The sequence below is a fragment of the Zootoca vivipara genome, chromosome 6 (assembly GCF_965207765.1).
Source record: "Zootoca vivipara chromosome 6, rZooViv2.hap1.1, whole genome shotgun sequence".
Taxonomy (NCBI): Eukaryota; Metazoa; Chordata; class Lepidosauria; order Squamata; family Lacertidae; genus Zootoca; species Zootoca vivipara.
The window spans coordinates 75,046,049-75,063,506 of record NC_142589.1 but is presented as its reverse complement, the minus strand read 5'-3'; the positions used below and the strand labels follow the sequence as shown (position 1 = coordinate 75,063,506).

Sequence of the window (17,458 nt, the reverse complement as noted above, 5' to 3'; positions counted from 1 at the left end):
AAACAAAGCGGGACAAAGGCCCAGTGAAGAACGGATATAATCTAACCTCTGCGTAAGCAAATCAGGATGAATGCTCAACCCAGGACATCTGGAGGAGTTCCAGCATTGCAGTGAAATAAATGAACCCAAAGCACTTGTGCACTTGTGAATATTGAATCTGTGCTGTAACCTATAATGGTTATGCTAGGCTGAATAATAAAAATGTAAAGCATGTTTTAAAATGAGTCATATGATCACTCTCATTGGCCAGCTGCAATACTCAGAGGGGTGGAATTGTTTCCTCTCTCCAGCCGTTGAGTAAATGTGCAACCACTATAACAAGAAAGAGCAGGGGCGTAGCAAGCTGCCGCGACACCCGGGGCGGCAAATTGCCATGCAACCGGGGGGGGGGGCACTGAGCGGCCTTTCTACCTGGAGTTTGTAGCGTGGCTTTGGAGGCGTGGGGGGCGGTGATACCCCACCACATAACGACACATGCACAGCATCCCGCTGCGCATGCGTGTTATGTAGCGGGGTATCGCCGCCCCCCCGGCGACCCCAATCTGTGCGCCTCCAGCTACAAACTCCAGGTAGAAAGCCCACTCAGCGAGGCGGGGGGGTGCCACTTGGCGCCCCACCCCCGCGACTCCCAAGCCGAGCCTCCAGCCTCCTGATAAAAAGTCCGCTCGGGAGGCTGGAGGCTCGGCTTGGGAGTTGCGGGGGTGGGGGCACCAAGTGGCACCCCTCCAAGAGTGGAACCCAGTGTGGACCACCCCCATCGCCCCCCCATTGACACGCCCCTGAGAAAGAGTGTTGAATGTGGCAAAATATTCAATTTATTATCATTTTTTAAATAAAAAAAGCATATCTTCTTTCTCTCGCAAATTATGATGTGTAATTGTATTGTTCTGAGAAGAGTGGAATGAGAAAGGTGCTATTTCAGGGCTGGAAGAGGCAACAGCTAAGAGAATGGGAGAGCAGCGGAAATTTGCAGGAAGAGCCAAAACCTGGTCTTGGGAGATCTTAAACCATGGGTAGGCAAAGTAAGGCTGGGGGGGGGGCGTATCCAGCCCACTCTCCTTCTAAATCCGGCCCACAGATGGTCCGGGAATCAGCGTGTTTTTATATTAGTAGAATGTGTCCTTTTATTTAAAATGCATCTCTGGGTTATTTGTGGGGCATAGGAATTCGTTCTTTTTCCCCCCTTCAAAATATAGTCCTGCCCCCCATAAGGTCTGAGGGACAGTGGACCAGCCCCCTGCTGAAAAGGTTTGCTGACCCCTGTCTTAAACCCATCCCACTTGCAGAAGCAATGAATTTTTAGAGCAGCTTTCAGTTGTGCTACCCTACCACTAGGAACGAGTGGATCTGTTTGTTTCAGTTTTTCATTTTTCCAATCTTAAGTTCAGGAAGGAAGGGAGATAGACTTGGTTTCTGATTGCATCCCACGTTTTTTCAAGCTTCTAATCCCTAAGTACTATATGTGGGGATATAGGGTTGGTGAAAGCACTCTTTAACCGATCAGCTTGGGAACACTTTTTTTCTTGAAAGATCTACATTGGCTCCCAGTACGTTTCCGAGCACAGTTCAAAGTGTTGGTGCTGACCTTTAAAGCCCTAAATGGCCTCGGTCCAGTATACCTGAAGGAGCGTCTTGTAGTAAAATTTAAGCTGGTTCCTATGAACCCAGAGAAATGGATCCTGCCCAGGGAGAGCCCAAGGATCCAGGCAAACAGACGAATTTAAGCGTCTCCTGCCTACCAAATAACAGAGACCAAACCAGGACATACGAAGCAAGGCACTTTTATTTTCGCTGTTGCAACAGGGTCCTTCCTCTCACTCAGGAGAACAAGGAAGGAACCCCAAACAAAGATGTCTTGTGCTTAAAAAGAGATTTGAAATTGGTTTCAGCCCACCCCCCAGAAGCATTATCCATATGTCACAGAAGGGGTGTAGCCCAAGACCCCCCCTCCCTAGATTCATCATAGGTACATCATGAAAGGGGAGGTCTGGTGGCAGTAATCTGAGCACCCTGGACCCTGCCCCCTGCCCCCAAAACCTAATCAACAAAATTGAGAGATATTTACATTTCCCTGTTTCCCAGCCAAGTTAATCACACCCTTTTGTCTGGCAGTCAGGTATCAGGATGCCAGGGATTATCACTTTAATTCCTGAGACAATGAGAAGGTTCCCCCCACCCCCCTTCTTCCTTGCAGAGGAACACCTGGTCAGAGAGAGAGTCAAAATGGTGTCAGAAAGGCCTGTCTTCCTGTGCTGCTTCAGACATGTGCCTGTACTGTACATTCATGTACATGTTTTATGAACAATTATTATTATATATATATATATATATGACCTCAAGATTCTTATAACAGTCTCCACCCCCATCGTTCTGCCCGGACACGGAGGTCCAGTGCTGAGGGCCTTCTGGCGGTTCCCTCGTTGTGAGAAGCCAAGTTGCAGGGAACCAGGAAGAGGGCCTTCCCGGTGGTGGCGCACGCCCTGTGGAACGCCCTCACATCAGATGTCAAAGAGAAAAACAGCTACCAGATTTTTTAGAAGACATCTGAAGGCAGCCCTGTTTAGGGAGGCTTTTAATGTTTAATCGATTATTTCATTTCATTTTTCTGTTGGAAGCCGCCCAGAGTGGCTGGGGAAACCCAGCCAGATGGGCGGGGTATAAATAAGTTGTTGTTGTTGTTGTTGTTGTTGTTGTTGTTGTTGTTGTTGTTGTTGTGCTTACCAAAGAAGTCAGGCGACAACTGCCAAGATCCCCAGCTGGTATGGCAATGGAAGATCCCTATTTTCATGTAGAATATTGTCCCCATCCACCACTGTGACCTGGTCCCTTGCTCCCCAGCTCCCCCCCCCCCCCCAGGCCCAGGTGCCCTCTTTTGTCACCTTCCTTCGATCACCCGTCACTGTAAAAGGAGAACACAATGTTTCCATCTCTCAGAAACAAAACTGAAAGAAGACAGTCCAGCTCACTTCCCCCTTACGTTTAAGTCATGCAACACCCAACTCTCTCAAACAAGTTAGAAAGAAAGATAGCAACTCCTACTAGATCAGTGACTGTCCGAAAGCAGAACTAGCTGCACCGGTGCCAAGGAGAACATGAAGATCTAAATCGCTGGCGGAATCAGGTAGGAACTTCCCAAGTCTTGCTTGTGTTGTGTGTATTTATAGGATCCTATAAATGTTCCTGGGAATAATTTCCCGCCGTGCAATTTAAAAATTGTAGGCAGTATTTAATGGGATTTTTACGTCACATTTTGGCTCACTGTGGTTGGAGTGAGAGAAATGAGCCACTATTGCAATCTAACCCCAGACAGGATCAACTTTAAATGCTTTCATGTCCAGCTGTCCTTTTGTCAATAACAAATTGCCATTTTTTTGTGTTGAATATGTGCTATATGGTAATTTATGGACCTAATAGGTAGGTATTTAAAGTCATTTGCACATAACAAACCAAAACATACACAACACAAAACACCGTTGCTGTATGTAGGTTTTATTTTATTTGTTTTTTATCTTATATTTTGGAAATGTACATCTAGGGGTTTTTTTTCTTTAATTTTATGGGTGGCCCCCAAGAGAGTAAGGCCCTATGCTATAGCTTGTTTAGCTTATACGTAGATCCAGCAGTGCAATCTAACCTCAGCCAGGATCAACTTTATAGGCTTTCATATAGGAGGGGGCCACATAGCTCAGGAGTAAGTAGGTAAGTAGGAGATAAATTCAATTTGGTTTGCATTTGGAGGGGAAATAAGGTTAGCAACCCTAAGAGCATCGGTCTAATGTGGAAGGAAAATGAAAGGGTCAGCACAAGAAGGACAGTCTAGGAAGATTTGGAGGTTCCTCTTTATCTGCCTTTCCCATGCAGGTACAGTGGTACCTTGGTACTAAAACAGCTTGGCTCCCGAACAAATTGGCTCCCAAACACCACAAACCTGGAAGTGAGTGTTCCGGTTTGTGAACATTTTTCAGAAGCTGAATGTCTGACACGGCTTCCACGGCTTCCGACTGAGTGCAGGAAGCTCCTGCAGCCAATCAGAAGCTGCGCCTTGGTTTTCGAACTGTTTTGGGAGTCAAACAGACTCCCGGAACGGATTAATTCCAACTCTGTATACTAGGTGTGCATGCAGTCTATTCACTTTAAAAGGGGGAGGTGACTGCATTGCCACAATTATTTTGAGATACTAAAATGTAACCACAACAAATTATCTTAAAATAGATGAAGAGGACAACTACTCAAAATGTACACCATGCATTTAAAACCCTGCTAAGTTAAATGGGACTTACTCCCAGGTAGGGATAGAACAGAAATTCAATTCAGTTAATATTTAAAGGCAAACCTACCTAATGTGCTCTTTCTGAAACAATATGTGAGCCAAAGCGCAGCCGCACTTCTAAATTTGCACTACTTTGAATTTTGCAATGAAGTTCTCTGTCCAGCTGACGTGTATCAAAATGCATACACTAAAGTAAATTGTGCATTTTAAATGGTGCATTAAAAACTGTGCATATATTAGTGAAAATAACATGAAAACTCATGATCTCGGGGGAGTCGCTTAGCAAAAAACGTGTATATTAGGCAAAATTTCAAATAAACGTGTGTGCTAGGAGAAATTCGCTAATGTTTGTGAGCACTTTAAAAAATAATAATTGGAGAATTGAAACCAACAGGAACTATAATTGACAGATTTTCCTATCCCTAGTGGTAGGATACAAGATTTGCATGCAGGAGGTCTTAATTTTTATTTTTATTTAAAAAACAACAACTCCAAAATCCACAATAGGACAATGCCTCCATTAGGACCAAACCAAAATGCCACAAAATAGTGTCAGGATTTCAGGGCCTTCCCAAAGTTGGCTAAGCGAGTTGCCGTGTTTTGGGAAGGAGGCGTGGAAAGGAGGTGGAATGGTTCTAGAACCCTCTCAGAGCCCTCATACCTTCTTCCCAAAGCCTAGTGCCTTGCTTACCCAGCTTTGGGAAGGCAGCATGAGGCCTGCGGTGGGGGTAGGGGTGTCAAATGTTGCTGAGGGCCACCAAAAAAGGCCTCAGGGTTGGGCTGCACATTGGACCACCCTGTCATAATAGCCTCCAGCACCCTTACCAAACAACAGCTCCCAGAAAATGTGGGGGGAGGTCATTCGCTGCTCCCCACTGTACACTTGCTGCTTGTCAGAGTAGATTCTGTGCTACCGTTTCCCCCGAAAATAAGACATACCCATAAAATAAGCTGTAGCAGGATTTCAACGCATTTCCCAATATAAGCCATACCCCAAAAATAAGACATGGACGTGGCGTCTCCTGGCAACAGCTCACTGCCCTCAGCCATGCCACACGGAGCAGGGGCCCTTGCCACTGGAATAAGACACCCCCCCCCCAAAAAAGCCACAGTGTGTCTTCTTGAGGAAAAATAAATACAGTATAAAAGAGTGTCTTATTTTGGGGAAAACACGGTAGATGGACCAATAAATAACCTGATTCAGTTTTAAGGCAATTTCATAAAATGGTGGGCAGCGTGTTTTTTCTGGGGGGATGCAGAGGTAGGCATACCCCTAAACATTTTGTGCATCTACATTTGGCCTCATTGAGGGGCAGTATTTCATTATGAGTAGGAAAATGAGAGTACCCCCTAAACAGTTGTTTTTTTAATAGAAAAAAGCACTGGAACTGGGAGAGATCGAGTCCTAAGCGCCCTTATGGCATTTGTTTTATGGCACAGAGCAACTTATTTGGTTATGCTAATTGTGGTGCTTAACTTGCCAGACAAATGCACTATCCAGACAAATGAGCTGGTTTGGCTAGCTTGCTTTCATACATTCTACATGCCCCCCCCTACCCTAGATCACAGGTCTGGGAGGTGCACAGGGTTCTGTCCAGACTGCCCCCCCAAATGTAACATATGTTGACTTACCCTACCGTTTTTATAAAGTATTGTTGCAGTGCTTGCTTATAAAGTTGAGGGGGGGACCTAATACTCAGGGCCGGCTCTAGGGGTAGTCTGGGTGGCGCAGGGCGCCAGGGCGCCGGCCGAGTAGGGGGGTGTTGTGTAGTGGAGCCGCACGGAAACCATGCTGTGGCCGCCTACCAGCCGCAGCAAGAAACGGAGTGGGACGGGGGCGCCGGAGCAATCTCCACACCACAGCGCCAGGCGCCCGGCGTGCTTGAGACGGCCCTGCTAATACTCAGTAGAAATAAAAGATAAAAATCCACAGGGTGGATTTGATTTAAATCAAACTGATTTAAATCACGATTTAAATCAAACTGATTTAAATCACGATTTAAATCACGATTTAAATCACTAGTCAGTAAGGCTTGATTTAAATCATAGTTTTCTACATAAAGACTAATTCTTGCTGGTATAGCTTTAATATGCAAGTAGATGAAGATTTTTAGAATAACAACTTTTCATATTAGTTTTTTATCCCCAGTTTAATAGGTTAATCATTTATATTTGGACAACTTTACTGTTGTACTTAGGAAGGAGAAAAATAATCAATACTGTCCACTCCAAACAATCAGAAAAATATTGTTTCTATTCTATTCACTGAACTTCTTGAAACTTAGCACTGAAGGGGTTGTTTCTGTATTCATAGGTTTGTAGAACAATAGGATTAAGGTCTTTTTCTCAACTCTGTTCATGTTATAACATTTTTGCTGTGAAGAAGAGGCATGTGATCTCTGTTGAGTCAAATTCAGTTTTGAGAACCTCAAAAGTAAACCAAGCATCTGTGATAATATCTTGTAGGCAGAGAAACTGCCCAATAATCTTACAAAAACCTCTGGAAGAGCATGACATTGTGAATGGATTAATGGAATTTATTTACCCCCAAAATTAAACATATATAACCTTATTCTACATAATTAGAAAACTAATCTTTATTTCATGATGGAATAACCTTTGGATGGTAATATATTTTCCTCAAAAAGCATTTTATTTAAAAAAACCCCAATTTAAATAAAAAAATCGATTTAAATAAAAAAATCCGATTTAAATAAAAAAAAAATCCGATTTTTTTTATTTATTTTAAAAAATCATTGATTTTTATCCACCCTGAAAATCCATGACCTGTGCTTCCTCCAACTGTATATTATGCTACCTTCCCAACAGAGTAGTGGTGGTGTTTGAAAAAGTGCACGAAGATCAGTGATCTTCCTATTCTAAAATAAAGCTGAGAAGAGAAATATGCAGGGCTTTCCCCCCCCCAGCCGGAACTCACTGGAACTCAGTTCTGACACCTCTCAGGTGGGCGCCATTGCCATTACAAGAGAACAAGGGAGGCATTCATGGTGAGTTCTGGACTGGCACCTCTTTTTCATGAAAAATAGCACCACTGTCGCTGCTGCACCAGACCTTGCTGCTTCTCACTTCCTCCTCGGGCAACAAACTAAGTTCTAATAGGTCCGGATGAGGCGGGGGAGAGGAATGGAGGGGCCTCTTTTTACTTAAAAGGTTCTGCTTTTCTTAACTTAGCAGCTGCAGTCTGCAGAGCACCCCAAAGCTCTAATTTTGCAATGGTGGCATTCTCCGATCATGCCGCCTCTTCCTTCCTTCCTTCCTTCCCTCTTTCCTTCCTGGGGCTGGAGAATGAGCTGTGGTTGGTGGCAGAAACAAAAGAATAGAAGTCCATTAAAAAGTCAGGGTCAAGGAGCACTAACCTGCAAATAAATGCCAATGTATATAGCAAAAGTCACCAATTTTTTTGGGGGGGGGGGGTCCATTGGCTCCAGGGGCAGTCCGTGCATTAGGCGAGGTGAAGCCATTTGCTTCAGCCAGAGGATCCGACCCCTGACAGCAGCTAAATGCCCGGAGTTGTTCCTTTTAAGTTTCCTTCTTAGACCCACAAAGCTTATTAGCCTCCCTTGCCACACACGCTTGCTCCTGTGGTCGTGACATTGTGAGCGTGCTCCACTTTCCTGAAAATTACACCAAACTGGAGCAGGTGTCCCGCTGTAATATGGCACCCTGTGTGAGGCCAAAGATTGGTGCCCCCGAATGGGTCTTCTCAATTATGGATCTCAATTTTGCACCCCCTCGGCTTGGCGCCTCGCGTGGCGAAGCCACTTGGACCATCTTAAATCTGGCCCTACAGCAAGTTGGAAGGGTGATGCTTTTTCTCACACCCCATGCTCCCCGAAGATGTGCTTCTCAAGGCTCAGGTTAATTCTTTTATGCAGTTCCATTGGAAAAATGAACTAGATGTGATTCTGCATGCGTTGAGAGGGCTGAACAGGGTGTGTGAGCAATGCTGGATAAGCTAAACAAGCTATAGCTTAGGGCCCCACTCTCTTGGGGGGGGGGCCGAAAAATTTAAAGGGGGGAAAAACTGGATGTACATTTCCAAAATCTAAGATAAAAACAAACAAGATAAAACCTACATACAGCAACAGTGTTTTGTGTTGTGTAGGCTCCTACGATGTAAGTAATGGGCCCCGCCTGCTAGCCTACTCCCTAAAATATCACTGGTTTGCACATTTCTATATATAGGGTGCCTACATTCTGCATGGACTGGTTGCATGCAGCTGCAGACCTCAGTGCAGCGCAGTTGAATGTAGGTCAAGCTGTTGCACCTGTTATCTAATATTAAAGAGTGCTTGTAGTTCGATGATCCAGCAGCATAGACTAAGGGTATAAGTCTTATGCCTACTGATTGATTTCATGTAATACATAATTTATTTATTTTGATCCCATTATAAAATTACTTTAGAAAAATATTCAGCTTTATTATTTTGTAGGCCTATATTATTGTTTACTAGTACAGTTCCCTATTAACCCCACTTGCTACTATAATCTATATATATATAAATGTAGACTGACCCACTGGACCAATACTCCTCAGCTTTGGCCACAACCTCACTTGCCACTATGAGGGTGACACCATACCCTTTCCGTGTTCAGATGCCATACCTGTGCCGAAAAAACACCGTTTTTGGCAAATTTCCAAACCCACCACTCAGATGCAGAATTCATCATGCGAAAGGCTGGACTAGATGAATCCCAAGCCGTAATTAAGATTGCCGGAAGAAATATCAACAACCTCAGATATGCATATGACACAAACATGATGGCAGAAAGTGAGGAGGAATTAAAGAACCTTTTAATGAGGGTGAAAGAGGAGAGGAGAGCGCAAAATATGGTCTGAAGCTCAACATCAAAAAACCAAGATCATGGCCACTGGTCCCATCACTTCCTGGCAAATAGAAGGGGAAAAAATGGAGGCAGTGAGAGATTTTACTTTCTTGGGTTCCATGATCACTGCAGATGGTGACAGCAGTCACGAAATTAAAAGACGCCTGCTTCTTGGGAGAAAAGCAATGACAAACCTAGACAGCATCTTAAAAAGCAGAGACATCACCTTGCCAGCAAAGGTATAGTTAAAGCTATGGTTTTCCCAGTAGTGATGTATGGAAGTGAGAGCTGGACCATAAAGAAGGCTGATTGCCGAAGAAATGATGCTTTTGAATTATGGTGCTGGAGGAGACTCTTGAGAGTCCCATGGACTGCAAGAAGATCAAACCTATCCATTCTGAAGGAAATCAGCCCCGAGTGCTCATTGGAAGGACAGATCCTGAAGCGGAGGCTCCAATACTTTGGCCACCTCATGAGAAGAGAAGTCTCCTTGGAGAAGACCCTGATGTTGGGAAAGATTGAGGGCACTAGGAGAAGGGGATGACAGAGGACAAGATGGTTGGACAGTGTTCTTAAAGCTACGAACATGAGTTTGACCAAACTGCAGGAGGCAATGGAAGACAGGAGTGCCTGGTGTGCTATGGTCCATGGGGTTACGAAGAGTCGGACACGACTAAACGACTAAACAACAACAACACCCACTCAGATACCTGGGGAAGCTGGGAGTTATTCCAAAAAATCTGCAACTGACCACACCCCCACCCAAGCTCCACCGCAAACCTCACCAGAACGCCATTTCACCACATGTGATAAAATGTACCTTCTACCTCTACATGTTTCGTGTGTGTTTCAGATCACCAGGGTGTGGAGCTACTATAGCTCAGCCAGGGCCAGATTTAAGTTTGATGAACCCTTAGCCAGTGATGTCCAAACTTGGCCCTCCAGCTGTTTTGGGACTACGACTCCCATCATCCCTAGCTAACAGGTCAGGGATGATGGGAATTGTAGTCCCAAAACAGCTGGGGGGGGCAAGTTTGGACATCACTGCCCTAAGCTACTGAAGGTAATGGGGCCCTTTTTATGTCCAGCTGTCCTTTGTCAACAACAAATTGTCACTTTTTTGTGTTGAATATGTGCTATATGGTAATTTAAGGACCTAATAGGTATCTAAAGCCATTTGCACATAACAAATAGGAGTCTACACAACACAAAACACTGTTGCTGTATGTAGGTTTTATTTTATTTCTTTTTTTATCTTATATTTTTGAAATGTACACCCAGGTGTTTGTTTCCCCTTTATTTTACTTTGGGGGCCCCAAAAGAGTGGGGCCTTAAGCTATAACGTGTTTAGCTTATACATAAATCCGGCACTGAGCTCAGGTTTCACGTGAAAGCTTTGGAGACCAGATTTGGAGGCAGCCGTTGATGTTTAAATGAAGTGATTTGGTCTCTATTCTTTCTGTAGGGTCCCAATTATAGGCACACAGTTAATATTTGCAGAATCTGCAATAAAAAGAGAAGTTGGGTTTCCCAAGCAGGACTGCAACATTCAACCTAATTAGGTGTTTTTAAAAACAACAACAACCCATCATTATTATTTTTTAATTCTATTGATTACTTTTTAAGAAATATTTTTTATTAATATTCCTTTGTAACAATACGTAACAAAAACCATTATACAACAAACACCCTAGCTTCTTATGCAAAAAAAGGAAAAGGGAAAGGGAAAAAAATAAAAATGAGGAAATGAAAGGAAAAACATACAGAAATGACATGAATTGTATTGATTTAAAGAAGTACATACGCTTCAATCACACAAGAACAAAAAGAAGAAGGAAAACAACAACTGAATGAAAACTAGAATTAAACATACACACAACGTACAAATTTGGGTTGTTTCATTCTCATTTTCTGGGAAAGCAATGTTGTGTTGGGTGGGTTAGTAACATTTTTAAATAAATATTTGTTTTATTTAGAAATATCAGGGTATTGTCGTCAAGGTTTTATATCCTCACTCAAAGCTGAAAAGTTACTAAGAATTCCAAATAGTAGCATATTTCACAAGAGGCATTTTAACACAGTTGTCATCATTAATATATAAAATAAAATTTTGCCACATTGTTGACCATTTTTTATTGTCCTTTAGTAGTACCTTAATTTCTTAGTTACGTTTTCGGCAGTAACTATGGACCAACTTGACTATACCATAAATCTTTCTTTAATTCCTCTAAATATTTCCATTTTCCTGCGATAAGCATCCTGGCACCTGACAATGAATATAGAATAAATATACCAAATCAGTTCTTCATCCAAACCATCTTCATTCAGCCCATCCCATATCCCCAGTAATGCTAGAAGCCTAAATTGAATGAAAAAGGACTTTGAAATGAGATGTGCCTTCTTTCTCCTGTAGGAGGAAATGCCTCATCTTAGATAAATCTTGACATGACACATGCGTACATCACCTAAAAACAAAGAAAGCATGTCTTGCTTCAGAATCACAGTACTGTTTTTACTCAAATGGATATTTAATTGATAGATTAAGGAATGAATCAGCTACAACTCGTACGATGAATTCCAACAATGAATCACCTAAGATTCCATTAATCAGATGACAGCCCTGTACATTAAATGGTCCTGGGGCTTGATTGGTGCATTTTATGCGGAGCTCCTGAGATGTCTTTATCCATTGTCAGGACTTGCTAAAAGCTTCCCTCTTTCAGCAAACATCCTAAATTGAGATGTTTGTCCCAGTTGGGACCTGCCTTGAATTTGTATTGATTTTATGTATGGGTTGTTCTTGTTTTGAATTGTTCGTGTGTGATATATAAAATATTTTAATAAATACTTCTTCTATTTTTATATATGTCACTGTTTATTAAATTATAATTGCTTTAGGATGCCTCGTGGAAAAACATCCATACATGAAATCATGATGATGATGATGATGATGATACTCCTAACTTTCAAACTCTTGCATTGTCTTTCACAGGAGTTCAAAGAAATCTCACAGTTAATGTTCTTTGGTTCCAGGTTTTTCTGGTGACCCAAGGCTTTTGGAGCTGAGCATCCCAAATCAGAGATGGGCCAAATGGGTCTCCTGCTTCCTTTCCTGGCTTTCGTTCTACTTCACACCCAATGGACAGCTGCTTATGGTTTCAGGAACTGCATCCAGTCCATGTGGGATCCAGGTTCTTTCAAGTGCATGCAGCGCTTCCTGAAAGATGTCTCCAGCGCCGTGATGGACCTTCCCAACAATGCCACAGTGGTCAATGCATCCCATAATTTCATTCGGTTCTTGCCTTACGGGAGCTTCCAACACCTCCCAAAGCTGAAGGTCCTGCAACTGAGCTTCAACAAAATGGAAGTGATAGAAGGCGGGGCCTTTGAGAACCTCACAGACTTGAAGACACTCAATCTTTCCTGCAACAGCCTCGTGAATCTATCCAAAGATGTCTTCCTGGGTTTGCCAAACCTCACCTCCCTCATCTTGCACCATAACCGACTGAGCAAAATCCAGGAGGATACATTTAATCCATTTCAGAATCTCCTGGTGCTGCAGCTCCATTTCAACAAGTTGGAGAACTTTGAAGAAGTAGTTCTGAGCTTAGTGAGACTGACAAGCCTGAAGGTGCTGAATCTCTGTAACAATAACCTGACCTCCCTGGAGTCTGAACCAAGGCTCCCCACTTCCTTGTCTACTCTCCTGCTATGTAACAATTCCCTGCATAGGGTGGACGTTAAGGAACCAGAGTTCCTGAGGAATGTAAAACGACTGGACCTTTCTTACAACAGGATCTCAAATGCATCTTCTTTTGCCACGGTCCACCTCCGAAATCTCAGCAGACTGGAGCTGATAGGGAACGGCCTAGACATTTTCCAGGTCTTCAAAGTTTCTGACTTGCGGCCTTGGACCCTAGATTACTCTGGGTTGCATTTAAGTAAATCCCATCAGCTGACCAAGTTGTGTGAGCATCTCAGGGCATCCAACCATTCCTTGTCTCTCCATCTTCAGAGGAACAACATCAGGAACATGAATAGCAGCACCTTTGGGGCATGCCCTCCCATCCTGCTGCTGGACCTTTCAAGGAACCATCTCAGGTCAGTGGGATGTGTAAGGGAAAAGATGGGTTGGGTGGTACAAAACCAGCTAAAGACTTTGATTGTGGAACACAACCTGCTGGGCAAATTAAAGTCCTGCTCCAAGACTGCTCCCTTAAATGAGCTGACAACCATCTCCTTCCGCTTCAATCGTATCCTTTGGGTATCTGCTCAGGCATTCTGCTATGCCCCTAATCTGGAGACGCTCCACCTCAATATCAACAGCATTGCCATCCTGGACAAAAATGCCTTGAAAGGGTTGCAACACCTCAGGGAGCTGCGGTTGGATAACAACCTTCTAACCGATCTCTACGAAACTAGTTTTGACAGCTTGAAGAGCCTTAAGACCCTCAATCTCCGAAACAACCATGTTTCTGTCCTCTTCCCCGGTGTCTTCAAGAACCTTGGGAGCCTTTATATTTTAGACCTAGGGGGGAACAACATCCGTAGATTGACCAACATATCGTTTGAGGGACTGAGGAATCTCTCCAATCTCTATCTGGACGGCAATCATATTGAATACATTAGTCACTGGTTTTTTAAACCTGTGCAGAGCACTCTCCAGGTTCTGGACCTGAGAGCCAACAAGATAAACTACATCAGCATGACGCAACACAGCCAGCCTCCCTTCTTGAACCTGCACAAGCTCTATGACCTCAAGCTCCAAGGACAGCAACCTTATGGCTTGAAAATCATCCCTGCCAAGTTCTTCAAGGGCCTGAGGTCCTTGCGCTACCTCTACCTGTCAGAAAACAAACTTCTCTCCATTGCACCTGATGTCTTTGATGACCTAGGGCAGCTGAGGTATCTAAGCCTGGCTGATAGCAGTAACGGTATGGGGAACTTTCCACCTGGTATATTCAAGAATCTTAGAAACTTGACTAGTCTGAACCTGGAGAACGCAGGCCTCCGCACATTGACCCTGGAGGTCTTCGGCAACCTCAGCAGGCTGCACAACCTGCAAATGGGGAAGAACGAGCTTCAGACGATCAACAGCAGTGTGATGGAAAAGCTGGCCTCCTTGAGATACCTTGACCTACGCAAGTGCCCCTTGTCTTGCACCTGCGATAACATTTGGTTCCAGTTGTGGTTGAACAACAGCCAGGTGCAGGTGGTTTACCTGTACAACTACTCCTGCAATTCTGGGCAGCCTTCTAGCTATGTCTACAGCTTTGATACCCATGTCTGCTTCCAAGATGTGGGTGTGTACCTGTTCTTTTTCACCTTCCCGACTCTCTTGCTGCACATGGTGCTGCCTTTCCTCTACCACCGCACCTACTGGCGCCTGAAATACCACTTCTATGTCCTTCGGGCATGGGTCAATGATCACTGGAGGCACGGCAAGGACGACCACTACAAATTCGATGCCTTCGTCTCCTACAACTCCACTGACGAGAGCTGGGTGCTGGAGCACTTGGTGCCCAGTCTAGAAAAAGGAGGGGGTCCCGTCTTCCGTCTCTGCCTCCACCACCGGGACTTCCAGCCCGGGAAATACATTATAGACAATATAGTCGACAGCATCCACAACAGTCGGCATACCATCTGTGTGATTAGCCGGAGGTACCTGCGAAGCGAGTGGTGCTCCATGGAGATACAGCTGGCCAGCTATCGGCTCTTTGATGAACTCAAGGATGTCCTTATACCTGTTTTCCTGGAGGACATCCCAGAGCGGGAGCTCTCTGCCTATCACCGGATGCGGAAAGTGATGCTAAAGAAGACCTATATTTCTTGGCCTGCAGAACCCGAGGCTCAGAAGCTGTTCTGGGCTAAAATGCGAGTGGCTTTAAAGGGAGGGCACTCAGAGGAAAAGGAGGAAAGCATTTATTGGTTTGATAAGGAAGGCAAACCCGTGGTGGAATCAGTCTTCAAGGTGGCGGAGGAAGGTGACTAGTATGAAACACTAGTTTACCAGGAACTCTGTTGTTGTTGTTGTTTTAAAAAATGTTTAATTGGTTTTCAGATCAAAGTTTTACAGTCCTAATGGTCAGGGGTCCCTTTACCTTTTATCCAATATACAACATAAAAACAAGATTCCAAAGAATCTCCTGGACTTCTCTCCTCCCCTTTGTGGGTCCTATTGTTAATCATTTCCTCCTGCATCTTTTATAATAATCCAGATCTTTTACATCTCCATTATATCCAAAATTCACAATTAAACTACGTACAGGTGTTATTCCAGTCCTACTAACAGTTTTAACTGTTTACAATTGTTTTTAAGATAAATTATAAATTTCCCCCATTCCTTATTAAAATTCTGGTCTTCCTGATTTCTGATTCTTCCGGTCATTTTTGCCAATTCAGCATAATTCATCAACTTAATCTGCCATTCTTCTCTGGTAGGGATTCTTTCAATCTCTGGGCAAATAACATCTGTGCAGCCTTGGTCACATACTGTACATAAATAGTCTTTTCTGCTCCCTTGAGATTTCAGTACCTAGAATTCCTAAAAGAAAAGCTTTGGGATTTTATAGGGGGGGAAATACTTTAAACATTTTTTTCAACTCATTATAAATCATTTCCCAAAATTCTTTTACTACTTTACGTGTCCACAACTTATGAAAAATGTGCCTTCTTTTTACCAGGAACTCCTTTGAGGCTTGCTTGAAGGAGAGACAGCATGGAGTGAGACAGCTTCTGTTTTTAATTATCATCATTTCCTCTTTTTCCCTCTTTACTAGCAAAAAAAAACCCAATTTCACTTCTCCAAATTTCACAGTGCAGTTCTCCAGACAAGGAATGGGTACAAAGATGCACTCACAAGGTGCATTAAAGTGTGCATTAAAAATGCATATATTTGTAAGAAGGAGATACAAAACGGGCAGAGCCTCCAAGTGCCCCTATTTTCCAGGGACAGTCCTGGATTTACAGAAGCCGCCCCGGTTTCTGATTTGATCCTGGAATGTCTTGCTTTTCCCTTGGGATGTCCCTATTTGTTTTCATTGGAGAAATGTTGGAGGGTATGGAGTCATGTGACCTCCCGATCCAAGGGGATTGGTCACGATACAACCTTTAGAAGACATCTGAAAGCAGCCCTGTCTAGGGAAGTTTTTTCAATGTTTAATGCTTTATTATGTTTTTACATGTGGTGGATGCCTCCCACAACTGCTGCGGCAACCCAGTCAGATGGGTGGGGTATAAATAATAAAATTATTAATATTAGTATTAGCCCCGCAGAGGACCTTAAGGTCCATAAATAATAACACTTTGGAGGTCCCAAGTCTTAAGGAGGTTAGATTGGTCTCAACTAGGGCCAGGGCCTTTTCAGCACTGGCCCCGCGCTCTGTCACAAGAGACCAGGGCCCTGCGGGATTTGACATATTTCCGCAGGGCCTGCAAGATAGAGCTGTTCCACCTGGCCTTCGGCTTAGACTCACTCTGACCCCTTATATGGGATTTGGCATATAAATTTTCCCTTGGCTTTTTTTCTGGCTCATGTAGGGCCAGCATGGATAGCTGGCTCACGTGAATATCTGATGTTTCCTCCTTTTATGGTCTTGATTTATGGGCTACACTAAAATGAGGCTGCATTTTAAGCTGTATTTTAAGCCATATTTTAATTAACTGTTTTTGGGGTTTTTTCCTATTAAGTTTTATTGTAATTTATATTTGGTGTTAGCTGCCCTGAGCCCAGTATTTTGTAGGACATCCCTATTTTCATCAGATAAATGCTGGAGGGTGTGATATGTTCAGGGTGTGCATGCACCACACACCAACACCCAGAAAGTTCTCTATCCGTGAAAGCTGGTAGAATGCACATTTTGCCACCACTGAAATAGTGGCGAGAGATTTGAGCGGTAGAATGTGGTGGTGGCAGAAGGTACGGTCTCCTTTTCCTGTACAGTATGTGTAAACCAAACGCATGGGAAAATGGTACCGCTGGCATAGTGAACAGGAGTTCGCAACTTTGCAACATTTTCCTGAAGGCCCCGCTTTTACATACCTCTATTTCTATAGATTTCAAGTCCATTAAAAACAACAACCTCAAAGCATAAACACAGCATATTGTGGCCAATGCATGAAATAATTCAAACATTGAAGCTTTTGCTGTGAATATTTTATATTAATGAATAAATATTTATGAACGGATACATTTATGCATAGCTCATTGAAGCTGCCTAGCAAAGCACACATCATTTTTTACCGACACTCCTCATTCTGCCAAGCAGAAGGTCATTCTCTGCTCTGAAGGGGAACTCTGGCATTCTCTAAAAGCTCAGGCTGGCTTTAGAGATGTCATCA

At 43.6% G+C, this 17,458-nt stretch overlaps 1 protein-coding gene across 2 annotated transcripts; it reads left to right on the top strand.

Annotated features, from left to right (window-relative positions):
* The first annotated feature begins 3,013 nt into the window (after nt 1-3,013).
* Nucleotides 3,014-15,486, top strand: LOC118086187 (uncharacterized). 2 transcript variants are annotated; one of them, XM_035117531.3, is made up of 2 exons: nt 3,014-3,121; nt 12,152-15,486. In XM_035117531.3, exon 2 carries the CDS (start codon nt 12,201-12,203, stop codon nt 15,108-15,110), a length of 2,910 nt encoding a protein of 969 aa, XP_034973422.3. In that variant the 5' UTR covers nt 3,014-3,121; nt 12,152-12,200; the 3' UTR covers nt 15,111-15,486. The 2 variants fall into 2 exon arrangements, with proteins under 2 accessions (XP_034973422.3, XP_088528770.1); XM_088672644.1 differs by having other exon boundaries at nt 3,046-3,121; nt 12,111-15,486.
* Nucleotides 15,487-17,458: the final 1,972 nt, after the last annotated feature.